At 38.0% G+C, this 23625-nt stretch overlaps 7 protein-coding genes across 18 annotated transcripts; 4 read left to right on the forward strand and 3 right to left on the reverse strand.

Annotated features, from left to right (window-relative positions):
- Nucleotides 1–473: 473 nt before the first annotated feature.
- Nucleotides 474–17745, reverse strand: LOC148170256 (putative monocarboxylate transporter 5). 7 transcript variants are annotated; one of them, XM_088043037.1, is made up of 9 exons: nt 17657–17745; nt 5053–5146; nt 4527–4797; nt 4107–4390; nt 4006–4035; nt 2770–3036; nt 2281–2725; nt 969–1160; nt 474–921 (listed from the first exon to the last, which is right to left on the reverse strand). In XM_088043037.1, exons 2-9 carry the CDS (start codon nt 5131–5133, stop codon nt 767–769), a joined length of 1725 nt encoding a protein of 574 aa, XP_087899163.1. In that variant the 5' UTR covers nt 5134–5146; nt 17657–17745; the 3' UTR covers nt 474–766. The 7 variants fall into 7 exon arrangements, with proteins under 7 accessions (XP_087899163.1, XP_087899161.1, XP_087899164.1 ...); XM_088043035.1 differs by lacking the exon at nt 17657–17745 and adding an exon at nt 6223–6372; XM_088043038.1 differs by lacking the exon at nt 17657–17745 and adding an exon at nt 6223–6371 and having other exon boundaries at nt 2281–2722.
- On the forward strand, nt 6040–11422 carry LOC148170257 (monocarboxylate transporter 9-like). Of its 2 annotated transcripts, none has more exons than XM_088043047.1 (7): nt 6040–6127; nt 8874–8971; nt 9019–9145; nt 9191–9334; nt 9381–10037; nt 10090–10284; nt 11213–11422. In XM_088043047.1, exons 2-7 carry the CDS (start codon nt 8894–8896, stop codon nt 11365–11367), a joined length of 1356 nt encoding a protein of 451 aa, XP_087899173.1. In that variant the 5' UTR covers nt 6040–6127; nt 8874–8893; the 3' UTR covers nt 11368–11422. The 2 variants fall into 2 exon arrangements, with proteins under 2 accessions (XP_087899173.1, XP_087899172.1); XM_088043046.1 differs by lacking the exon at nt 6040–6127 and adding an exon at nt 8486–8738.
- LOC148170258 (uncharacterized) lies at nt 11688–14811 on the forward strand. Of its 3 annotated transcripts, XM_088043033.1 has the most exons (6): nt 11688–12214; nt 12584–12745; nt 12792–12918; nt 12992–14290; nt 14335–14526; nt 14575–14811. In XM_088043033.1, exons 2-6 carry the CDS (start codon nt 12608–12610, stop codon nt 14721–14723), a joined length of 1905 nt encoding a protein of 634 aa, XP_087899159.1. In that variant the 5' UTR covers nt 11688–12214; nt 12584–12607; the 3' UTR covers nt 14724–14811. The 3 variants fall into 3 exon arrangements, with proteins under 3 accessions (XP_087899159.1, XP_087899157.1, XP_087899160.1); XM_088043031.1 differs by lacking the exon at nt 11688–12214 and having other exon boundaries at nt 12243–12745; XM_088043034.1 differs by lacking the exons at nt 11688–12214; nt 12584–12745 and having other exon boundaries at nt 12833–12922.
- Nucleotides 15080–17529, forward strand: LOC148170259 (monocarboxylate transporter 9-like). The gene is made up of 6 exons (XM_088043043.1): nt 15080–15257; nt 15734–16004; nt 16057–16395; nt 16445–16570; nt 16617–17021; nt 17068–17529. Exons 1-6 carry the CDS (start codon nt 15183–15185, stop codon nt 17430–17432), a joined length of 1581 nt encoding a protein of 526 aa, XP_087899169.1. The 5' UTR covers nt 15080–15182; the 3' UTR covers nt 17433–17529.
- On the forward strand, nt 17543–18986 carry LOC148170260 (MTRF1L release factor glutamine methyltransferase-like). 2 transcript variants are annotated; one of them, XM_088043052.1, is made up of 5 exons: nt 17543–17910; nt 17959–18047; nt 18173–18401; nt 18446–18651; nt 18697–18986. In XM_088043052.1, the coding sequence occupies exons 1-5, from the start codon at nt 17644–17646 to the stop codon at nt 18935–18937; spliced, it is 1032 nt and encodes a 343-aa protein (XP_087899178.1). In that variant the 5' UTR covers nt 17543–17643; the 3' UTR covers nt 18938–18986. The 2 variants fall into 2 exon arrangements, with proteins under 2 accessions (XP_087899178.1, XP_087899179.1); XM_088043053.1 differs by having other exon boundaries at nt 17545–17910; nt 18194–18401; nt 18697–18985.
- On the reverse strand, nt 18947–20106 carry Capa (cardio acceleratory peptide capability). Its single transcript, XM_088043054.1, has 3 exons — nt 19781–20106; nt 19402–19503; nt 18947–19356 (listed from the first exon to the last, which is right to left on the reverse strand). The coding sequence occupies exons 1-3, from the start codon at nt 19860–19862 to the stop codon at nt 19058–19060; spliced, it is 483 nt and encodes a 160-aa protein (XP_087899180.1). The 5' UTR covers nt 19863–20106; the 3' UTR covers nt 18947–19057.
- A 92-nt stretch (nt 20107–20198) lies between these two features.
- On the reverse strand, nt 20199–22371 carry LOC148170262 (monocarboxylate transporter 6-like). Of its 2 annotated transcripts, none has more exons than XR_015770544.1 (5): nt 22119–22371; nt 21800–22070; nt 21146–21754; nt 20684–21100; nt 20199–20629 (listed from the first exon to the last, which is right to left on the reverse strand). XR_015770544.1 is itself a non-coding variant. In XM_088043051.1 (5 exons), the coding sequence occupies exons 1-5, from the start codon at nt 22215–22217 to the stop codon at nt 20603–20605; spliced, it is 1311 nt and encodes a 436-aa protein (XP_087899177.1). In that variant the 5' UTR covers nt 22218–22371; the 3' UTR covers nt 20199–20602. The 2 variants fall into 2 exon arrangements, 1 of the variants encoding a protein (XP_087899177.1); XM_088043051.1 differs by having other exon boundaries at nt 20796–21100.
- Nucleotides 22372–23625: the final 1254 nt, after the last annotated feature.

Here is a 23625-nt window from a genome sequence, read left to right on the forward strand (position 1 = left end):
CTCTGGACACCAAAAAGGCCATTTGTCACATTTTAAATGTGACACAAATTATCCCAAACTTCGCCTTTCCTCTTGCCAGGAAAAATAAAGATGTTTGCCCCGAGAAAAGATAAACACCGGTGTAGTGAATCCTCCCAAAAGCAGAAGAAAGTTAATGTAATTTTGTTGTTATCGCTGTTAATAAAAGTTCGGGTTAACCGAGATTGTATTGCATTAATTAAAGATATCCGAGTCATTTGCGTTTTTTTACCAGCAATCCACATTACTTACATTTCTAAATATGCAACCAATAATACATCTCGTATTGAAAATTTAACATGGTTGATATTTAAACAAAGGCCCATTTTTTGATGAACATAAAACACAAAACTTGAGCAAATTAAAAACTCTCTATCACTTTTTCTTGAAGAACTGATAGTCATTCAACTCCACGAAAAATTACTTAATCAAGATGTTGGGTGTTCAGAAAAAAATCTAGTCTTATTTTTTTATATAAAACCATTGATTCAAAAGTCATTACATTTGGAGGCGCTATTCATTAAAACTATATACAAATTGGTCTACATGATGTAGAATACAACGATAGTATTTTAAGTATCTTATGGAACACTATACTCACAGATTCAGTCTCATTATACCTAATCGTATCACACTGAGAATATCATAAAGGTCATTTAAAGGCTCTCTTGAATATCAACAGCCTTGCAGACAAACAAAATAAAAACGCCGCTTTTGTTTAATGACTTTAGCAGTCAATATCCGTTTGTCATGTGGTCGATGTATCCGTATCCGATTCAACGCTCCTAGTTCTGAAGAACCTAAAAGCATACTCGATGCTCCAAGCCAAACAACAAATTAAAATTAAACAAGTTTGTGAATGAAGACAAATTGGATAACTCTTGGTCGTGTCTCTGATGATTCCTGAAAGAAGAAGTCAGCGCTAAGTCTCAAAAAATCCGACGATCTACCTAAAATGGGACCGATGGCGACCACGAAGAGACCCTTTCCAACCATATGCAATCCAAAAGCCGCCGGTAACTTCTCCAGAGATGAATACTCCGATATCGTGATGGTGAAGTTGATAAGGGCGGCACCTCGGAAGAATCCACATATAACCAACCATACCAAAATCATGGTCCAATCGGTCTGTTCAGCGAGGACTGTAAGAAATAGAAATAACTGCATTACACCAAAAGTCCGACAAACACTAAAGTGACTCTGTGCTGTGAACGAAAAATAATCCAAGAACGGAAAACAATCAAATCGTCCTTTTATAAGCAATTGAAATCAAAATAAAAACCACAATTTCCTGCAGGATTTTTTTTCAAATTAAAAACCAAAATAATGATGAGAAAATAACTGTATGCCTTATAGTTCTTTGAAAGCTTACTTTTCTATGATTTTGGGGGTTACCTAGTCTTTGGCTCCTTCCGCTGCCAACAAAAAAGTCATAAGAATATTAGAATACATTATCAAAAACAGGCACAAGTTTACGAGCTAGAATAAAACTGGGACGAAATCATAACAAACGATACGACTCCTCCCCAGCGCGACGGTGCTCACATGTACCAGGCGCCCCAAACAACAACATTCTCAAAATAAAATCACCTGCCACTTTGCGCGAAAGTTTAAAGACGACAATGCTGTTACTTGCGACAAACGACCATCAAAACAAAGAAATTCCTTGCAATTCTAATTGTATTTACTTATGACCAATACTCTTTGTATTCTAATGACTTTCAGAAGTGAACTCCTTCCATAAATTTGAAACTTAATTTCAAAGTACGTGATAAAAATTGTAGCCTTTGTTATTCACCTCCAGAAACTCTAGATATGCAAACCAGCATCCACCACAAAATAACTGAAACTAAATTATTCAAACGTGGCCAATCTAATTACACCACTTTTTACAATTTATGTAAGCGAGAACAATAACAACCGATGATCGTAACGAATTAAAGAAAAAACCGAAACGTGTCCTGAATTCTCTCATGTCGCACCTAATACATGTGAGTTTATCATGGCAGCCCGCCCGTTAGAAAAACAATAAGAACGAAACCAAGAGAAAAAAACACAGAAAACGAAAAGAGTTTCTTCAGAAAGGTCAAATGAAATGACGAAACGAAAAGAAAAAACAGGGGACCTGACCTGTACCTATCCTAAAGCTTTGGAGAGAATTTATTTGTTTACTTATTCTTGTCGCAAAGATGGACGGAGATATCAGTGACTTTAAAAACTCTGTCCATCTTCGGAACGGCCGCTTGTCTTTTAGATATTTACCTGATCTACAAATACCCAAAACAAAAATCCCGGTCATGAACAGTGTCCTTTTGGACACGTTGATTCGATCGCAGATGGGGGGAAGAATCAACCTCGCTAAGATATCAGTGAATGCTTGGACGGATAGGAACAATGCGATGTCCGCCGTTTCATAACCGATGCTTCTGAAGAAGAAAGGCGTCACCATTTTGAAGTTCTGCTCAGCGACGTAAAATATCGACAATCCGAAGACCAAGTTCAAATAAATCGGGTCTTTCAAAAGATCGAAATCCATAAAATGGACAATCTTCTGCCACGTGTTCTTCTTCTTCTCTATCCTCACCTTTGGCGGCGAACGTGCGAATTCCGCTAGGATTTTCTTATGCGCATTTAGTTGTACTCCCGGATAACTCATGTTACGACGGAGATGTGTCGAAGAAGACATACTTGACTCGGACTCATTCTGCTGAAACTTTAGAGTTAGAAAAGTCACGCGAAGAGCCAACGTACCTCTAGATGTAACTGAAGACTAGAACCGGTGAAATCCAAACGCGAGTAACTGGAAACTATAGATTCTTGTGATGGCTTGCGTCTTTTCGCGGAGAAGCTCAACGTCGAAAAGTTCCGTGGAAATGTTGATTTTCGGGTTAAACCCGGTTTGGTTAGCTCTTCCAAAGTTCGAACTGCTAATTCTGACATGCCTTTAGGATTGATTAAAGTTTTGGCTTCGTGTAGATCGAGGTCTTCGTCGTCTGTCTCTTTGATAGTCTCCATTTCCTGCGAAAATGTTGTCTATGAGCTTACTTTACAGATATTTGAGCCAAAATAAACAGTTTGAACAAGACCCACCTGTGGGAAATCGATTTGAGGAGAGGCAATAAAACTGTTTTTTAGGGAACTAGAATTTTTTCCAATACCGACAAAACAAGACATAAAGATAAGAGACTTCAATTTTGCCATTCCCTCGGGAATAAAACACTTGTCGCTTTATGTATGCATTGTTCTCCAATCTAACAGTAAAACGTGAGATAACGAAAAATATTCGATCGTGTAAGTTAACCTTGTTGCTTTTAGATACGAAAATTCCCGTTAAGTGGCAAAATGGTGAAGCCGCTGCCGTTAAACCAAGGCCACAATAGCTTAGTTACCGAAATTTCTCCAACGAACCAGAGATGGCCTCCAAAATATTTGTGATTTTCCGCCAGTCGATTTTTTCTGTGGTTGGATTTAAACAATTTATAAAATTAATATCACACGGACAATAGAATAATTAACGACTGTGATGACCTGACACGGAAAATTACATCTAAAAAATTCTATTAATATTACGTGAGCGGCGAAAACTGAATTAATTTCCAAGGTTAACGGCATTGCAAATATTTTCGAATCTTTACTTTAAATTTGTAAAAATCAATAACCACTGAAGAGAAAATTCTCTTTATGCACCAAGGTCGTCCACTATTAATAATCTGTTCCGAAAATTAGATTCAGGAAACTAGTGCAACTATGCCACGCGGATAATTAAAACAATTAAAACATCAACGTAATAATTGAGTTATCTGTGTTAATTTGATAATAATAACGTTCTTCTATTGTTGTTAATGTTCTGAATTTATCGATTACGAGCAACCTTGCTGGACTAGAAATTATTGATTTTCTTAGCGACAGTTTTCCTCATCAATATGTACTTAAGCTACTTCAAGCCCACAAGCAAAATCATGCAAAAATTTCTTAAACCTTCTTTACCTCGTTAGACGCAAAAAAGAAGGATATTCTCTGCAGCAATAACACACAAACACGTAATTAGCATCAAAGGCTAGATTTACAAACATTCAGTTTAATCGTACCTGATGATACGCTTCTTCTTCATCTTTCATCTCCGGAACGAAGTGCCATTTCGCTGGTTGTAATAACGATGAGCCAACTATTGCATTCAGGGCGAAAGCGCCCAAAATCAATATCGTTCCTCTGAAATCGTACCAATCTAAGAGAAATTTGACAGCCTGAGGCATCAACATCATTCCGAAAGCAGTGCCGGCTAAAGAAAAGCCCACGGCTTGACCACGGCGTTTTACGAAGTAGTTGTTGAGAGCGACGAATGTTGAGGATGCGGTTAAACCTACACCTAATCCTAAATAAAAAAGAGTCAAGTTCAATCCATCGCCCTTGAGAGGTCAAGTTCAGGAATATTATAACGTAATAAGGTAATAAATTTCTCCTAATTTAGGTCAGAAATTCAACACCTGTGATCAATTCTTGTTGCTTACCGTTGATAATACTGTATGTAGCAAGGATGTGCGCCATGCTGCTGGCTGGATAAGTGAGGGCCAACCCTAAGGCGCACAAGGCTGATCCGACGAGTGAAACTTTACGATAGGAAAAGGCACGAATTAAAGGTCCTACGAAAAGTCCCGAAAAGTTGATGAGGGCGTCCAGCGTGCTCATTATCAAAGCCGCCCCTGTTGTTTTGACTTCCAGTTCATCCAGCAAGTCGCCGAATAACAAACCAAAAGACGGTTCTATTGATCTCGTGCATAACTGTAAAAAAGGTAATGTAGCTACGAAGTTTCTCCATGAATATTGGAGACAACGGCGATTTGCGGAATATGCATTACCAAAAAAGTCGTAAAAAGCTTTGTTGACTGTAAATCACCAAGGTGATAAGGTACGACCGTTTGAAAACAATAGATTTTTAATGGAAATCAGCGACACGTTCTTCGTCCCACGACACGTGGTGTGAAAAAACAATCCTTGGAGAAAGGCCGCGACAAAAAAATCACCCTTTTCACTTACGTTGACGACGCTGACTCCTATGACGACGACCCACCCCCATCCGCCATCTGGAGGAACCATTTTCTTATTTTCCACGAACATGGTACTCGCCAACCTTTAACAAAGAAGAGGATGATGCTTCGTACAATAACCGCAACCACGCGACAGGCGCATGGTCGCATTTTTTGCGTGCGAAACAACTATTTAATTAAAAACAGCTGTTGGACCACAACAAATCAAGTGGACCTCAATCCGGCAAATAAAGATTATGTCGACCTTGATTGTCCAACGCGCGATAATCGATAAATAATGGGGTCTCGATTGACCGTGCCCTCGTTAGTCGGAAAACGCGGAAAGGAAACTTATCGCGTTTGAGTCATCCTTTGAACAATGGCGCAACTTGGGGGTTAAAGCACGCTACCATGAATGAACCACTTTAAATAGCCGAGCCTTTGATCTAGATGAAGGGAAGGTCAAGGTAAGTTGCGCGCAGAGACAGGTGAAAAAATCGAAGCGGGAGGAAAATGTCCGGATTTTGATGATTTATGAAGGCACAAGGGTTCAACAATCTCAAAAGGGGGAAGGGGGAGAATTTACAGAAAATGAAGGAAACAGCAACAAACCCGAGATTCAACCTTTTGGACACGCGGATTACGGAACTCGGATTTTTGGCGTCTTGCGAAGGAGGAAGCGACGACGAGGACACCGCCACCTCCGCAGAGAACCGGGTCATCAGGCCAAGCAGGAAAATCAGCGCAAAAATCGTCATGCAGACAACAATTAAGATAATTCTACGTACTCATCTCACGTGAGGGGCAGTTTACTTGCTCAACAACCGTTCGGACTTTGCGCTTGGTGTCGTCTCTGGGCTGGTCGACTTTGGACGGAATTCCATCCCATCATCGATCCCATGCAAAGACGTCACGTGACGTTCGTTCTGTTCACGCGCAAACCACGTGCTCCTCTATTTTCACAGCTGATTATCAAAATTGTCTAACCCCAAACGGGGGGTGATTCATTGTTGCGAACCTTGAATTTATAGATCGTCGGATCCTTTCGAAACAGAGGAAGTCCAATGACCAGACAGTTGACTGAGGTGAGTGAATTTAGGGGGGTGAAATGTTTTTTTTATTAGGGGTGGTTTACGCGCGAAAATTTAAGTTTTAAAAAAGAATAGGGGTGACCACAAACCTAATTTTTCTGGATCCAAAACAACACTATAAAGTCCACATGTTGGAGCTCACTGGTACCTCCACGCACCATCGGCGAACCACTGACTACCGATGAACCATCGCGGTTCATTTTATTGGACTGTAATCAGCGGCACTTAAAATGTTTCACAATAGCGCGTGTTCTAACAAGACAATACAAAACGCCATCAATTTCGATAAGCGATAACTTGATAAAAGTATTGTATCTGTCAACGTAAAGATTCCTATCTTTTCGTTCAAACATTCCAAAAGGCACCCAAAATTTTGAAATCGATCAACTGTTGATCGCTTGATCAACGTCACTTGTGCTAATGAACACACAAGTAAATAGTTTCATTATTATCCAAATGTTAAGTAACAAGACATCTATTTCTGATCGGGCAATCAAAAATTCGACGTCATTCTCCTATAATTATGATGGTCTGTCTAATTAAATAAATCGATGTGGATGCCTGTATCAAGCCCTAAATGGTACAACGTTGTCTCCACAAGCGACAGTTCGTGTTTTATGACGAATTTTACTGCGACAACAATAACATTAGTCAGACTATTTTTCATCGACTGTACAATAAATTTTAAATGTTTAAATAGAAGTAAGTTGTTTACTGCAGTTTACCATTCGATAAAGGTTCAAGTCTGATATTTTTAAAAAAAGTGCAGACAAAACGAAACACGAGTTTGAATAATTTAGCGTAATATTTCATCAGCGTATTCTTTGTATATCTATCATTTTTCCTGGAATTGACATGAGTTTGCACTAAAACTATTAGCATAACTTCCGTAAAGTCTACAAATGTCTGATCGGTTCTCTTTTTCATGAAATATGGATAAATAGAATATCGTAAATGATTTTATAATGTCTTTCTAGTTTTTTACGTTCTTCAATTAAATTTGTATGAACACAATGAAAACTCTTGCATCTCAATATGACACAGTTAAGTCAATGTTGAAAAATTGCAGCGATAAACAAGACGATCTCAAGATCGCCTTGAAGAGGTTTTTTATAAAAAGGTATCATTACAACCAACAAATAAATAATGAGACAAACTTGGTCAAGTACATTTTGCAAGATGATCTGATTTATATAGGTACTTTTTTATTGTTTAAGTGAAGGAAATATTCGCTTTTTTATTATTTTCATAGATTTATGTATCAAAATACGTATCCCATCCAGATGAACACATGAACGAGTTTATATCTGAAAATAGAACTTATCTAAAAAAAGCTAAAACATACTAAAATTGAATTTTTGTTTTCGTTTTAACAAGTAATAGATAACAGTAGTCTGCAGTCTCGTAAATTTCGTAGAAATGATAAATTTTTTTAATGTTATGATGAACACGTTACGTCATTAGTTGTTTGGTTGAACATACCAGAACTTGATTCAATTTTATTTTTTAAGTGTTTTTTTGTGCTTTAATTTAATTTGTATCTTATTTCATACGTCCATCTTCAGCGAATGCGCCAATAAAAGCTCTTTTTTTCAACTTCTGTCGTTTGCAAGGAAATTGCATTTTACCAACTTATTACCAAAAAATTTAATGTCCATAATTTACGCAAAAATTATACGTATGTACATATTTCAAAAAAAATATTATGAACATTTTTTTAGACCAATAAATATTTATACTGACGCCAAAAACGGCCCCGAAATTCCAAAAATCAATTTAGGTTTTATTTTCCCCAATACCAACATTATTGAAAATGTTAAGAATGTCAGCGAAAATTAATAACAATAACTGATGCGCGCATTTTACTGAAATTACAAAGATAATTACTAAGGCTTATCACTAGTTAACTTCATTGCATAAAGCAATCCTTTATAAATGAATAATTACAGAGCTAGATTAGAATATCCGAAATCACAGTATCATCATCGACCTAAAATAAATAAATGTGCTCTTATCCATTTTAATCTTCAACGTTTATCTCCCCTCTCTGTACAATTCACTTCGTCTGTCACACAACATTTATCTTTGTTGTTTTGAAAATGTACTCCCACGTATTGATAACGTTAAAATTTTACGTCCAACAAAGCGATTCTCTCCCCCAATCGTAAAAATTCTCATTTCAGTTGATTTCCATCCATGACAATTGAATAATTCAGACGCCAAATGTTACAGTACTCCGTTAATTAAATTTACCTCAGCTCAAATTAGCTCGCCGCCGGAACAATTAATTTAACAATGTGTAACATGAGACACGTGCGAAAAAAGTTCAGGCTATAAGTGAATCAAACGAAAGTTGTTTGTAGGCAACCAGAAAAACGTTAAGACTGAACTAGACTTTCACTTATCTCGGATACTCCGTTGTTTACAAGCAAAACGCATTGTGAGACACAATTGGTTAATTGGAATATTATCAAACAAAGGCCAGTAGTGACTATCAGCTTTTGTGTAAACAGAGTTTTGTGTGGGGAAATATAAGTGAAGAGACCATGTTAAGAAATACTTCAACCGAAAGTGTAATTTTTACCACCTGCATGTTCTAGGCAAAGTATGTATTACGCGTGTTAATTTTGATTCATGAAATTCAAAACGCTCCCCTATTGTATACGTGCGACATTTACATTGCTTATCAGTCCATTACGCGTTAGGTATTAAAGAATTAACTCAATTATGTGTTTTAAAGATATGTGAGTGCTTATTCCGATGGAGAAGACGGCGGACTTTACACCACCTGACGGTGGCTACGGCTGGGTCATCGTTCTTGCAACGACCTTCCTAAACGTGCGTACTCTATTGTCTTCAACATTAACTAACACAGTTTTTTTCAGATTTCACTTCTTCCATTGGTACAATGTTTCGGGATTATCTACCAACAAGACTTCAAATCCATGGGGATAACATCAGCCGAAACGTCGTTTCTTTTACATTTACACAGTGCCATCTATTGCAGCTTAGGTATTACTCAGCTTCTCGAGTTTAAAATGTTAATTTCAATTGTAGGTTTATTGGGAAGTCCCTTGCTCAAGAAGTATGATTTTCGCAAGGTGGCACTTTTAGGGACTCTTTTGATGTGCTCAGGGATCTTTTTAAGCAGTTTTGCAAGAAGTTACGGGGTTTTAATTTGTACTTTTTCTGTAATAATAGGTGAGTGTTGATCTCAATTGGGTTATCAGTAAATCTAGTCTTGTAGGTCTTGGACAGGGTATAATGCTACCAGCGACTTATTTAGCCACTAATACTTACTTCAAGAAAAGACTGACTTTAGCAGTATCATTCTCAGTGACTGGTGCTAGTATTTCGTACATAATTATGCCTCCAATTTGCCACAAATTGCTAGCGTACTTCCAGAGCACGCAATCAACGGTTTTGGTGTTGGCGGCTATTTCAACAATTGGAATAGTTTGTTGTTTTCTTCTTAGACCAATAAATAAACTCGAAACTGACGACAAAGAGCAACAAAACTCTAAATCAACCAAAGAAGAACTCGAACTCCTCAACAACGACCAAGTATACAACACCACAACGCTTCCCGTCCAAAGTAAAAGTATTTACAAGAAAATCCACGACTTGTTCAATTTGGAACTGCTCAATGATCGACCTTACGTCGTTGCCATCATTGGCATGTCCATCTCTTTCGCGTCAGAGCTTAACATCATCCTCATGATTGCGTTCATCCTTCCAGAACTCGCATCATTTGAAAGAAAGGATGTAGCTTTAGCTCTATCGGTACAATCAATAGCTGATATTATTGGCAGACTTTTAGTACCACTTGCAGCTCATTACTTCAGTGTTTCTCCAAGAGTTATGTACGCCGGTTCTTTGGTTACTTCAACAGTGGGTAGGACTCGTACGTATAAAAAAAGAGAATTTTGTTTTGCGCACTAACGCTAAGTTTACAGTGATGGCAATCTTTTATTCTTCAAAAGCGACAATTTTTGTGTGTGTTAGTTGCATAGGATTGGCTAAAGGGATCAAGGCTGTGTATCAATCAGTGATAATTCCAAAATTTGTGAATTTGGAAAAGTTACCGGCGGCGAATGGACTTTACATGTTGCTGACAGGAGCAGTGTCTTTGGCGCTAGGACCAATTATCGGTACGTACAAAAGAAGTGGTGGTCTTAGCAAAAACTTTATTCGTGGTGATGATATTTCGTTCTATACGATGAGAGATGGCGTTAAAGTAGCCTTTGATATTTAATGTGGGTAATTTCTAAACGTTGTTATCGTCATGTTTATCAAACACAGTTATTTGTTTTGAGTTTTTCAAAGCAATTTTTTTTGGCAATATCAATCGCGCCTTCGGCTCGTGTCGTGCACTCTTCCTCATAGAAACGACCGACTTTCTCTCTCGCATAACAATATACTGTTAGATTAACTCATTGATATCCTACTAGACCCACTCGACAATCATAGAGAATTTTTTGAACGTGCGTTTTGATAATAAATTAAATATTTACCTCGATACAAAATTAAATGACAAAACCTAATTAGATGTCTTCGATATCTGAACCATTTAGATTTAATTATAATAAATGATTGCGATTGGCAAACAAGTAAGTTCATAGAACCCAATTAAATTTAATGCGAACGATCATGTGTTCAAATTGCTTATAAACATGAATGTAGAACACCAAAAAACAAAGAAACTGCAATTTTCATTGTGCAAATATCCAATTATAATTCATTTAAACTTTTATTGGCAAAAACCGAGCTCGCGTAAAAATGTTTTTTGCGGTTTGCGGTTTTATAGGGACCAATTCAAAAGCAAACAATGGTATGTAGGTTGTTACCAGAATGGTGATAATGATAAAAATGCCGGTGTTAGTTAATCCATTTGGAGGTATAGAATTTCTAAATTCAATGTTGCAACTGAGATAGTTCTTAGTATCGTCTAATCACCATCGAGACTCATCAATTAACAATAAATTCCTTAACCGTCAAAGATGAGACGATTTATATTCAAATAAAGTAACACGGTCTCGTTGACTTAAATCTCTTTTTGACCCCCAAATTGTGCTCCAGGTGCCATCCACGACATGAGCGGCTCCTACGTCTACACCCTTCATACCGCATCACTTTTATCCATGTTTTGTGTCGTCCTTTGGTGCGGCCACTTCCTCATCTATGAAAGAAAAAAGGAAGAACCTCCAGAATTCCAAACACCTGTCGCGCATTAAAATGTCGCGATTATTTGTACGAGCTATGTGATAAATAAATTGTTATTGAACAAACCACGTGAGTTTTACGATTTCTTATTTCTTTGTTACAGAAATGTTTTAGTGTTAGTCATTTGAGTTACACAGGTTATCTTATCAAAGTCAACACAATTAAAATGAGCATTCTATATTATTAACAAAAAATAAATCAACATAGCTGATTTCTATTATCTGGATATTGAAAGATATGTGCCACAAAAATGTCGATCTCCTGATCGATCAGTTAAAGGCATATCTCCTTTATCTGTGGAAAATCTCGAATCCGCGAGTCCAAAGTTCGCTTATAAATAATTTGGAACTGTCCCAAAGCACTGTCGTTTATTTCTAATTGGTTTAAATCCGCGAAACGTGCGAACCACGAAAGTGAAACGTGTTCCTAATTCGTCATTTAGCGTTTAATAACGCCAATAAATCTCGATTGTTCAAAACACGTGGATTCCCTGTGAACACATTGGAAATTATTATAATAACAAATTTTTGCAAATACATTATCGATGTTGAACATGACCCCAATATTGGCCGAAATTAATAGATAAGGGGGTCCTCAATGATGAGATTAACCCTGAACACCACTCCGATGCAGATCACGGTGTTATTAGAGATTTAGCATTAGATTCTCTGAGTAAACAGCGATAATACGAGTTTATGTCGATCGTGGTATTATCGCCGTTTTTAAAATCTACTCTAGTCTACTTGACGCGCAAACAGTAGGTACCTCGCAATTCACTTGAACAGACGGAAACGGGCAAGTGCAAGAAAAGGGAGTCTTCAGTGATGTGAGATCTCCCCGGAAATATTTCATATAGAGGTGAGTGTTAAAATAGCCCCAACAATACATAAATAAAATGAAGACAAAACAGTTGGAGAATGAAATCACCACTGTTATAAAGATAATTTCAGTTTGAACAACCTAATTTTTTATGTATCACAATTTCCAGACAAGAGTTTTACTTTTTTTTCGTTCGTAACTACAATCTGATAACGATAAAAATTTAAGATTTTGAACTCTTGAATCACATTCTGTCGCAGCCAGATACGGTAACCCAATAATTAACACTGTCACTTTCTTTCAAACTCTCCCGAATAGGAAAACAATTAAGGAAATCTTTCCATTACCACAACCACTTTACATAATAATAGCTGTGATGCATCTCACATGATTTCTGCATTCACTCAGGGTCAAACACCTGCAAGTCTGAAGATGGATCTGCCTGAAAGTAAAAGTGTGAAAATCGAGTCACCGCCGAAACGCCGCCGTCTCCGAGTCGGGGATCCCGATTTTGCCCCTCCAGATGGAGGTTGGGGGTGGCTCATAGTCTTCGCCTGTGGTTTCAGTAACGTAAGTAGAGCGAGGGTCTTAACTTGGTCTTCAGTTCTAATTTCAGTTGAGTACATTTCCTATGTTCCAACAATTCGGACTTGTTTTCCGACAGAAATTCCGCAATTTGGATATTAGCAACCCTCAAACCACCACTGTGATTAATTTAAATTCAGCTTTTAACTCATGTGTGGGTAGGTAGGTGCCCGTTTGTTTTGTATAATTTATCAGTGATTTGTTCGTTGATTCTAATTCAGTTTTCTGTAGGATTGCTCAATGGCCCCATTTACAGAAGATTTACATATCGACAAGTGGCCATGTTTGGTTCTCTTCTTGTCGCCTCCTCACTGTTCGCGTCAACGATGTGCGAATCATTTTGGACGTACTTAATCTTCTACGCCATGTGCTATGGTTCAGGCATTGGTATCACCCAAGCAGCCAACGCTCTAGCATTGAACACTTACTTCAAAGAAAAACGACGAATCGCAACGGGATTATCGTGGTCCACCACGGCTCTAGGGCCAATTGTCTGGCCCTATATAATCACCGCCCTTTCCGACGTTTACGGAATGGAAGGGACGCTTTTAGTATTCTCTGCCTTCGCACTACACTCCTTCATGTGTTCACTTCTTCTACAACCAGTGGAGTGGCACACTAAATTCCGACAAGTAGAAGAAGGCATCCCCTTCTTAGAAAAAGAAGAAAAAGACACAGAATCCGGTTTTTGCGAAGGAAAACTAAGCAAAAGCACGAAATCCAGAAGTGTGTTATCTAGTCAATACCTTTACAACGAGGATGATCCTCATGCCACCGGTTACGAGATTATCGATCCTGGTCATCCTATGATGGTCAAGGCTAATGATGGGTGGTACTCCCAAAATCGGTCTTTGGTGGGCTCAAGAATTTCCCTATCATCGACAAAAACAAACAAAGGGACATCGAAGAACCCTTCAAGGTACCCGTCGGGCCAAAATTCAGTAACCATGTCAAAAAGACCATCATACAACAACCTATCAGAAGCTCGTTCCAAAAGAAACTCTTCAGTGAATTTAGTACAAGACGGCAAAGAACGCAAACGCCAAAAATCTCATGACAAACGCACCATCCAAGAAGAAGAAGAACAACACAATGACAACCACAACAATCTCGCGATACCCTCTGAATACCACGAAAAAGATGTACTAAAGACGGCCGCGAAGAAACTGGAAGAGTACAAACAAGAACACGAAGAAGAAGAAGAGGAACCTCCTCCACCGAAAAAACTATCTTTCTTCCAGAAAGTATGCATTTTCTTCGACTTCGACCTCTTCAAAGACCCCGTCTACGTCAATTTAATGTTAGGCATAACCATCGCGAACTTCGTCGAAATCAACTTCTCGATAATCACCCCCATGGTTCTAGAAGAGTTCAAATTCGGTGAATACCAAATCGCGACATTCATGTCTTTGTTGGGAGCCACCGACATTGTGGTTCGTTTTTTCGTTCCTTTCATCGCCGGAAAAATAGGTTGGGAAAACCGAACCTTCTTCTTAGTCGGTGTCCTCAGCATGGCCCTTGGTCGAATAAGTAAGTCTCTTTTGTGTTTTCTCCCAGTTTTCATGTCCTCTTAGTTTTAGTGCACACTCAAACTTACACCTTTGGGCTCCTGGTGGCTGTGATCATCGGTGCGGGTAAAGGCCTTCGCACTATCTTCATGGCTTTGGTAATTCCTGGACACGTTTCTTTAGAACGCCTACCGGCTGCTTCCGGGCTACAACTTGCTACGAGTGGCTTGTTTTTCCTAGCGCTTGGACCAGTAGTTGGTACGTTGAGATCAAAAGTTAGAGTGTTGAATCTAATGGTACTTTTAGGTTGGATTAGAGATAGTGTGCAGAATTACGTCATTACGTTACATATTCTCAATATTATGACGTACACTACGGCAATAGCGTGGACTCTTGAGCGGTATTTAGCGAAGAAGAAAGTTGAGCCGAAAGACGAAAAGGTGGTGACCACGTGATGCCAACTATACAAAGGCGCGTACTTAATTATAATTTTGTTACGAAAGAAATTATAGTTGTCAATAGAAAATATATTTGTTACGAGTACCTATTAATCAATTATTATTACATCTTTGTTTAAAGATAAGGTGATAAACAAGATTACTGGCAAGAATTTGTTGACGATAAAACCAAAAAATGACATGCAAATGTACTGTATAGAATAGGTTCAGAGAGACCGCTATGCGTGTCTCTTATTACAAAAAACTCCTTTTCTAACAAACAATTAATCAAGCCAATTATGACCAGTATAATGAAAACACATATTAAGAGAAGCTGCGTCATCGTTCGTTTGAAAATTTCGGTCCAAATTATCAGATTCGCGTCCTATGTTTTCTATATAAACGTTTATTACTTCTTACTCATCGTCATTACAAGTAATAATTGCAACTAGCGAAATTTGAAGTGTAAAAGTGATCATGGTGTCAACGGCAAAGGTACCGCCGGATGGTAAATATGGATGGATTATCGTTTTGGCCTCTGCTCTCAGTAATGTAAGAATTAATTTAATATTACGCAATATTATCGGTTAAAATATAGTGAAGGTTAGAGCCATTTGCAAGCTATTAGAATGAATTCTACAAAAAATGATTAATCAATGGAGTGTCAATTAACAAAAAATGATCTTGGATTACGATAATTAGAATACTGAGATAAATGTAAAAACATAATTTTGTGGGCAAACAATTCGTTTTTGCTACGTAGTGAAGATGAAATGTTTTATTTATAAATAAATAAAGTGTTTACAATGAATAACTACAAGGCTATGACTTGCTCGGATATAATTGTAGTGGATTCACCACTTTTATACAATAAATTCCATGTCCCTAAAATAAGAGTTCCAACTGTCGTTAATTTTTGTTACAACTTTGCTTAAGTCTCGGCTTAAGTATAGTAATAAGCAATCAGAAATTATTATAAAACCAAGGTTGAAGTGCTTTTTGATCCGATCTATATTTTTTTTTCTCAGATAATTATCGTGCCTCTCATCCAAAATTTCGGCATGATCTTCAAAGACACCTTCTCAGAGATGGGCCTCTCAGCCACAGAAGGTTCCCTTATCATAAACCTCAACGCTGCCTTTGGCATGCTCATGGGCCTCGTCAACGGCGTCCTCCTCAAAGTCTTTGGCTATCGTAAAATCGCGTTCGTGGCATCTTTCTTAGTTTTTATCGGAGTGACAGCAACAGCTTGGGCCACCACGTTTACACACTTCATCATCACGTATGGATTAATTACATGTAGGTCAGTAGTGTTTGCCGATTTGTCTGAAAACTGTAAGATTCTTTCCAGCTTTGGGTTTTGGTCTGAACATGTCGGCGTATAGTTTGGCAGTTAATACCTATTTTAAAGAAAAAAAAGGAAAAGCTGTGGGTTATAGCATGACTATTACGGGTCTAGGGCCTATTATAATGCCACAAGTTATTAATCTTTTGATGTCGAATTATACGGTGGACGACGTGACGTTGATCTTGGGCGCAATTTCTGCTCATGGCTTCATTGCGGCGTTTTTACTTCAACCCGTGAAGTGGCACTTGAAAACTAAGACAATAGATGACGTACAACTTGAACCTCTCAGTGAAGATAAACAAAAAATTAAAGATGAAGAACTCAAAGTTATCTCTCGAAGGGGTAAGAACACCAACTTCGTTTTGACCATCAACTCTGACCTCTGTTGTAGTGTCTCAGGTTGAGAGCCAAAGAAAGAAATCTGTTGACTCTACTGCTTCTTACGACGAGGTAGAAAATGCACCTGTCTTCGGCTTAGATTCTGGTTTCAATGGAAGCATGCTCTCCGTTAAATCAAGTGAGGATGCCTTTTCTGATTCACCGATTTTTACGCTGTTTTTCAGTTGGTAGGAAGGCTTCTGTGGTCTCCACCAAAAGTCTACCCATTAAGGACAGTGTTTATAACCCCGAACTCAGTAAACCAAAGAAGAAGAAATCCGAATGGAAACTCTTTCTTGAGCGATTGGTGATGTACTTCGACCTTGATCTCCTCAAAGATCCCATCTATCTCAACATTATGATAGGTCTTTCCATCGCTGTCTTCGCTGAAATAAATTTCTCCCTTCTCACCCCATTCATCTTAGCTGAGTTAACTCTTAGCACGAAGCAAATCGCTATTTTCCTCTCCGTTCAAGGGACCACAGACATTATTTTCCGGTTCTTAGCACCATTCATTGGTGGCTTTATGAAGTTATCAGCACGACACATGTACATGATGACTCTGTTTCTCCTGATGACCACACGATTTAGTAAGTTATCCAAGAGAGTTTTATTGTTTTAACATTGGTTTTACAGTGTTGCTGGTATCCAATGATTTTATTGTATTACTTGGAGTAGCTTTGGGTCTTGGAATCGCTAAAGGCATAAGAACTGTTTATATGTCGCTGGTCATACCAATGTACGTGCCCTTGGAAAAACTAGCATCTGCTTCTGGGCTCCAGATGATGGTCAATGGGTTCTGTATTCTACTTGGAGGGCCCATTATTGGGTTTATACGGGATATTACAGGAACTTATAGTTTGTGTATAGTTGTTTTGAATGCTGTCACGTTTACTACTGTTGTTTTGTGGTCAGTTGAAGGGATCATTGTTAGATTGAAACCGAAAAAAGAAGTTGAGGAAGGCCCCGTGGAACAAAGAGACAGTTTACTTAAAACATAGCATAAATCCCAGTATTAGTAATTTATATTTATGTAATGACAATAATGATCAATAAACGTTTTATAAAAAATAGAATAAAAAGTTGCTTCTAGCCGCTCTTTTTTGAATAACCTCCTATCAACATAACATAAACATACCGCCGCGCCATTGTAAATACAGTGCCGAGTTTTGAATCGCACAAAAACGATAATTAAAAGAAAAAACGGTCAAAATGAGATACTCACGTAACGCCAGTTGTGTTTTCTTGAATTTCTTTGGAAAAATGCCATCCATTGCGTCACCTCACACGTACAAAAAAGTTAGGTTAAACTGTAACAAAGCAAGCGATTCTAGGGGAATTTCGTTTCTCAACCAAGATGAGGGATACACTGTTGGCGCATTATTTGAAATGTGGCGCCGGAGGTTTGAAAGTAACAAACTTTCGGAGCCTGTGTCTTCAGTGGAACATATTTTGGCACACATTTTAGGGACAACTCGAGTATTGTTGCAATCTTTTAGTACTTTTCTTGCAATTGTCGCTTTCTAGATTTCAGATGTGTACAGAAACATAAATAAAGTCGTTGGAGCCGAAGATGTGGAAAAATTGGAGTTTTTGTGTTCACGCCGTCTTCAGCAGTAAGTAAAAAACTTTGCGTGGAAAGGATCCAATTTTCTTATTCATTTAATGCAAAACGTAGCAAAAAATACGCTCGATGTCTAATAACTGGATATAAAAGGATCCTTAAAACGCGTTGTTTCAGTAATATTAAAGATAAAATAAGTGAGCCAGTTCAATACGTGCTGGGCGAATGGTCCTTCCGCCAATTAAACCTGAAGATGTCTCCTCCGGTCTTCATTCCCCGCCCGGAAACTGAACAACTCGTTGATATTGTCTCCCCGGAAATAGCCCGGAAAAAATCCGCTCATATCTTAGACCTATGTTGCGGAAGTGGAGCCATAGCTTTATCCTTGCTGAAAGAGCACGATGGGGTAATATAAATTAAAAAGTTGATTTCACGCATCCATTATTCTAGATAAAAGCGACAGCCGTGGATCAATCGAAAGAAGCATGTTCTCTAACAAAAGAAAATGCACAAAAGAATGGTTTAAACAAACGCATCCGTGTCATTCAGAGCCAAGTAGAGCAGTGGAAAAATGAAAGGAAATTTGATGTGGTGGTGTCGAACCCACCCTATATTTTTAGGGATGATATGAAAACACTCCAACCAGAAATTAAATTGTATGTTTTTTATTGTAAGTTCTGTTTTTAATTTGGGGGTTGAAGGTATGAAGATTTACGGGCGTTGGATGGGGGCGAGGAGGGGTTGGATGTGATTAAAACCGTCTTAGAGAAATCCTCCAGGTGTCTGGAGGCGAGTGGAACCCTCTTCTTGGAGGTGGAGCCGCGACATCCCAGCTTACTCCAGGATTACCTTTCACGAAACGAAACCTTGCGGCTACATCTCGTCGAAACATATCCAGATTTTTGCGGCAAATCCCGTTTTCTGAAACTAATTAAAAAATAAAACCTCCAATAAAAATACAAATATCTTTTATTCATTCTTATTTATTTTCACAATGAACGGTGCATAAAAATAGTCATTATAATGTCCAGCCCTCCACTATAATGCTTCGTGTTTGAAAACTTAAGCCGAGTCCACTTCCGAATCAACCAAATCCTCGAAAGCTTCTTCCGATTCGCGCCCCAATCTGGGAGTGTAATGAACCTGTCTGGAAATAGGACCTTCACCGTTTAAAATAATATACGTCCAAGGAGTAAAATCGTCGTTGTTACGCTTTTGGATACGACCCAGTCTAGGGCCGAACCACATTCCTGAATTAGCTCCGGGTCTTTTAGCTCCGTACTCGTTGTCATCAGGAACCCACGAGTCGCTACGACCGATGCGGGGAAACGACATCATTTTACCTATCCGGCGTTTCACGTCTGAAAAAAAAAAGTTAAAAAGGGCCAAAACGGGGACAGACGGACCTGTGTTTGTTTCCCAGGTGCGATCGGAACCCCGGCCGGAGCGCAGGAACGGCGTCAGCCCGAAGTCAGAGGAAAGCTTTGAACGTTTCGGCTCTTTGCACTCTAGAAGAAGTGCCAAAATCAAGTAATTCAAAATTAGCTGCACGAGAGACTTAAAATGGATTTCTTTTTTAGTTTTTTTATTTGTTTAATTTTAAAGTTTCAAAAGTTTTGAGACGTTTATTTTCAGGCGAATTCGTTTCCAAAATTGTTTACCATTATATCAAACTTTACAGAAAAAGGTGAAATTTCACTCAAACTTTTTTTTCAAATATTTTATAAAAGTCATCTTAGACTGCACTTTTTCTGAGAATAAATACATTTTTGGGGTTGGACTTACCGGTGGCGTAGACGGCGAGACAGAGCACAGCCAAGCACAAGTGTACACTACAACCCCGAAAAGTGTTCATCGTGAGCAACATATACCTGTGTTGTCGCAATTTGGACTGTTGTTGAGGTGGTGTCGGCGGTGGTGTTTTTATATCGCGCGGCCTTTGGGGGCGGCGTCGTGCGCCGCCACATTGTGTACGTCACAGCTACCTCTTAAAATGCAAAACAATTATTATTAAGTAAAGCTAAACGCTAATAAGGCCCCGACGCCTCTGGGCACTGTCTTCGTAGCCATTAATGGCCCCCCTAATTGAATTGTTGCGGAAATTGTGCGATTAAAGCCTCGGTGTTCCGAAACGGAATTAATCAAGCGTGTGTAATATTGAAGAAAATACAGTTCTTTGACGAAATAATGAATCCTGAACGGATAATTGGCTCAGATTCTTTTATTGTCTTTCAAGAGTACAATAAAAATCCAATTTGTGGTCCGTTTGAATTAGGAACTGCTAAATCTATAGACGTGATTTTTTAGCAACGAACTCGAAACGTGATATTACAGGTGTAAATATAAAATGATTCAATAATCGAACCAGAGGCATGATCCTGATGTTTACCATTGGAGACCCGTTTCGTTATTGAGGGGTGTTAATTTTTTAAAGCTGATGGATTTTACTTTTTTAATTTGTCACAAACAAATCAAGTTGTCTGTGGGCGATGGAAACATTTTTCGCACGTACAACACCTATTATTTATTTCGGGGAAAAACAGTCTAGTCATGCCTTAACTAAATTAATTTTACTTCGAGTGCACCGAAGGAATCACTTTGTATCACTTAATGCAGACGACGTTCCGGGAACACCTAAAATAAATATTTCAGGTGGAAAACTAACATCAAAAGGAACAAAGGGCACACCGTGCACATTTAAAGCTAATCTTCTTAACTTCACAATGGCTATTCACTTCAAAATAGTCAATTTAATACAAAACGAAACCTTAATTTGTTAAATTTCTCGAACTCTTTTTACCTTACACCCTAAAATAACAGCCTCAATTGACCACATAAGAATTGTAACCATCGTGACACAATTCATGACTATAATGCAAGTAACGTAACTCCCGGTGGCGTCACGAAGAGCCCCCATTATAGGCCCCCCGATCAAAATGCAAGTCCCATTCGCCAACGTCTCGATGCCTCCAGCCGATGGTAACTTATCCACGGTCACATAATCTGGAATAACCAACCACATGTACACTTTCCTCACTCCTTTAGCAATCCCCCACGCGAAAGCGATAGCAAGAAGAACATAATAGTTCTTTGTAAAAAGAATAGCTAAAAATTTGTTACACTAAAAGTACCACAGTTCCTTCAACTTACTGAATCTGACTACCACCAGGAGGCTGAGGGAGTACGCATACATTAGTCTTGAAGGTTTCGTAAAATAGTTCCCTACGTACGGCCCCAAAAACCTGAAGGACATATCAGCGACACCTAAAGTGGAAATGAAAGTTGCGATTTGATCGGTGTTAAGTCCAAAATCGTGCAGAATAAACGGCATTAAAAGAGTGAAGTTCAACTCTGCGAACGTGGCCAGAGCAAGTCCAAAAAGAATGTTGTTAAAAATTGGATCTTTGAGAAGATCGAGGTCGAACAGTTTGGTGATGTTACCACAGAAAACCGTCTTATCTTTAGAATTACAGTCCAACAGCTGATCTTCTTCTGGAGTTGCAACCTCGGTCTTCATATGCCACTTTACAGGTTGAAGAAGCATAGCTGCTACAAATACGTGAGCACATATCCCTGCATACATGAGAGTGACTTCCTGCGCAGTGTAGACTTTCAGTAAAAATCTGATGAGTTGCGGCATTAAAATCGGTCCGAAACCAGCACCAGTAACAACCATCCCCATAGCTACGTTCCTTTTTTTCCGGAAGTAGAGATTCACAGCTAGTCTACTTGTGCTCTCCCCCATTTGCATCCCCATTGCTAAAACTCTCAGTTATACCAAGAAACGACTAATTTGTAAGCTACATGCGACAATTCCGTACGACACTACGAAGAGCCAAAAACTCGTCGAGAACGAAGTCAAAATCACCCCAAACATGAAGAGTGCTCCTGCTAAAAACGCAATTTTTCGACAACCAAAAATTTTAAGGAACACTGCAGTGAAAGGTCCAGCAATTTTTCCAATGGAAGCGTTCAAATTTACAATGATGGCAGCTTGCGTCGCTGAAAGACCCAAATCCGAAAACGTGTCTTTAAAAATAAGACCAAAACATTGGAGGAGTGAAAGAATGATGAACTACAATAAATAAGGGATTACTTTGTTTTGATGATCGTGAGCGCTTACGCTGCTTAAACCGCTGGCAAGGACTATTATCCACCCGTAGCCACCATCAGGGGGTACTTTATTCAGCGATCTCATTTCCTTTTTACTTTCGATGGTCATTCTTGAAAATGAAGAGAAATGTCGGCAGATAAATTCGTTGTCGAAAATAAAAATGTTTGATGGTTCAGAAAGTATTGCTACAGTGTTACAAATCACTCAAGATGCGACATAAATCAAACACACCTGTTATTGTCAATGATTACTGATTTATCTTGACAGATAAATTTGCATTTATACTTGATCTTGAACTTTCTCTTTTAAAATTATGTACCCCCACTGTTTGTCTAGAAAAAACTTATTAGTGTTCACTTCAATATCACCTTTAAGCATTACAGTTCTAATTATAAGAAGTAGAAAAATACAAAACGAAACAGCGTTTTTATTGCTTTTTTGTGTGTTTCGACTATGATAAACGACGTGTTACACATTTAAATCCCAACGAAAAGTTTAGTGTACCAAATTAAAAATTCTACATGATATTTGTGATATGATAATTTGGTAATATTTCACTTAACTGTATATTTATTGTCAAAAAATGGCGTTTACTTAGGGCCACTTACTCAGTAGAAAGAAAAAGTGAGGTCTGAGTGGTTTACAATTTTCCGCGATAGAAAGGGCCACAGTATTTCAAAATATATTTAACAGGTAGAAATTGGTAATTTCATGCATTTATGCAAATAATTTTAAAAACAGCCTTTTATTGCACATAAAAGAGCCTTTCTACGAAAAACCTAAAATTACAGTAAAAAATATTTCGTACTATTTTTCCACGTTCGATAATAAATAAGTAAGCAAATCCAGAAATCAATACATGCTCGACAAATATGATATAGGGCAATAAAATAGGTACAATATACTCAGTATTAAAGGATAAATTAAATTTGTTTTTATCGGAATTTGATGTGTTTAAACACGGTCGCTTTTAGGACAGTGACAAGCAGTACAAACATTTTAACTCATTTACTAAATAATAAATAACTTTTACTAGTAACAATGAGCGTTTAAAATGGTACTTAATGTTTTTTTTCATTCAACTCATATTCAATTTTTATTTATTACTCCATATTTTTCTAGAGAGTTAAAGTCCACAATTTCGGCACCAGAAATTGCATTAATTTGACAGTAATACGCACGCATTTTCCGTTTTTGCGATTAAATAGACTAGGTCATGAGTCATGGCACTATCTGCCACACAGTAGTCAAAAACGACAGCAATAACAATAATGTTTCACTGTTGTAAAAAGTTTTTCCTAATTACCAAGAATTAATTTATTACCAATTGATTGAATTGTTCGTTTAAAAAAATTAATTTTATTTGCAAATATTTATTGTGCTATAAAATTGGATCCTTTGACATTATAATAAAACAAGAAGTTATAAAATATGTTAGCAACTTCCTGAGCTGCCAGAAATTTGATTACAGTCCCACATGATAGTTTTAAATTCTTCGAGATGTTAAAAGTAGTTA

This window comes from Gnatocerus cornutus, chromosome 8 (assembly GCF_029298725.1).
Source record: "Gnatocerus cornutus isolate USDA-ARS CGAHR chromosome 8, icGnaCorn1.1, whole genome shotgun sequence".
Classification (NCBI taxonomy): domain Eukaryota; kingdom Metazoa; phylum Arthropoda; class Insecta; order Coleoptera; family Tenebrionidae; genus Gnatocerus; species Gnatocerus cornutus.

Bases quoted from the DNA above. Each gene is read 5' to 3' on its own strand.
- LOC148170258 (XM_088043031.1), top strand. From the start codon at position 12,563: ATGATTTCTGCATTCACTCAGGGTCAAACACCTGCAAGTCTGAAGATG. The intron at 14,291-14,334 runs GTAAGTCTCTTT...ATGTCCTCTTAG, and splicing joins CATGGCCCTTGGTCGAATAA to TTTTAGTGCACACTCAAACT. The intron at 14,527-14,574 runs GTACGTTGAGAT...TGGTACTTTTAG, and splicing joins AGCGCTTGGACCAGTAGTTG to GTTGGATTAGAGATAGTGTG.
- LOC148170262 (XM_088043051.1), bottom strand. From the start codon at position 22,217: ATGACCATCGAAAGTAAAAAGGAAATGAGATCGCTGAATAAAGTACCC. The intron at 21,755-21,799 runs GTAGCTTACAAA...TGAGAGTTTTAG, and splicing joins GTCGTACGGAATTGTCGCAT to CAATGGGGATGCAAATGGGG. The intron at 20,630-20,795 runs GTAAAAAGAGTT...TATTTATTTTAG, and splicing joins CTGTTATTTTAGGGTGTAAG to GTGTTCCCGGAACGTCGTCT.
- LOC148170256 (XM_088043037.1), bottom strand. From the start codon at position 5,133: ATGTTCGTGGAAAATAAGAAAATGGTTCCTCCAGATGGCGGATGGGGG. The intron at 4,391-4,526 runs GTAAGCAACAAG...TTTTTTATTTAG, and splicing joins TACATACAGTATTATCAACG to GATTAGGTGTAGGTTTAACC. The intron at 4,036-4,106 runs GTACGATTAAAC...TTATTGCTGCAG, and splicing joins AAGAAGAAGCGTATCATCAG to AGAATATCCTTCTTTTTTGC.
- Capa (XM_088043054.1), bottom strand. From the start codon at position 19,862: ATGTTGCTCACGATGAACACTTTTCGGGGTTGTAGTGTACACTTGTGC. The intron at 19,504-19,780 runs GTAAGTCCAACC...CACTTCTTCTAG, and splicing joins TCTCGCCGTCTACGCCACCG to AGTGCAAAGAGCCGAAACGT. The intron at 19,357-19,401 runs GTCCGTCTGTCC...TTTTTTTTTCAG, and splicing joins CACCTGGGAAACAAACACAG to ACGTGAAACGCCGGATAGGT.
- LOC148170257 (XM_088043047.1), top strand. From the start codon at position 8,894: ATGGAGAAGACGGCGGACTTTACACCACCTGACGGTGGCTACGGCTGG. The intron at 9,146-9,190 runs GTATTACTCAGC...TTTCAATTGTAG, and splicing joins TGCCATCTATTGCAGCTTAG to GTTTATTGGGAAGTCCCTTG. The intron at 9,335-9,380 runs GTGAGTGTTGAT...CTAGTCTTGTAG, and splicing joins TACTTTTTCTGTAATAATAG to GTCTTGGACAGGGTATAATG.
- LOC148170259 (XM_088043043.1), top strand. From the start codon at position 15,183: ATGGTGTCAACGGCAAAGGTACCGCCGGATGGTAAATATGGATGGATT. The intron at 16,396-16,444 runs GTAAGAACACCA...CCTCTGTTGTAG, and splicing joins CAAAGTTATCTCTCGAAGGG to TGTCTCAGGTTGAGAGCCAA. The intron at 16,571-16,616 runs GTGAGGATGCCT...GCTGTTTTTCAG, and splicing joins CATGCTCTCCGTTAAATCAA to TTGGTAGGAAGGCTTCTGTG.
- LOC148170260 (XM_088043052.1), top strand. From the start codon at position 17,644: ATGAGATACTCACGTAACGCCAGTTGTGTTTTCTTGAATTTCTTTGGA. The intron at 18,048-18,172 runs GTAAGTAAAAAA...GCGTTGTTTCAG, and splicing joins TGTTCACGCCGTCTTCAGCA to TAATATTAAAGATAAAATAA. The intron at 18,402-18,445 runs GTAATATAAATT...CCATTATTCTAG, and splicing joins TGCTGAAAGAGCACGATGGG to ATAAAAGCGACAGCCGTGGA.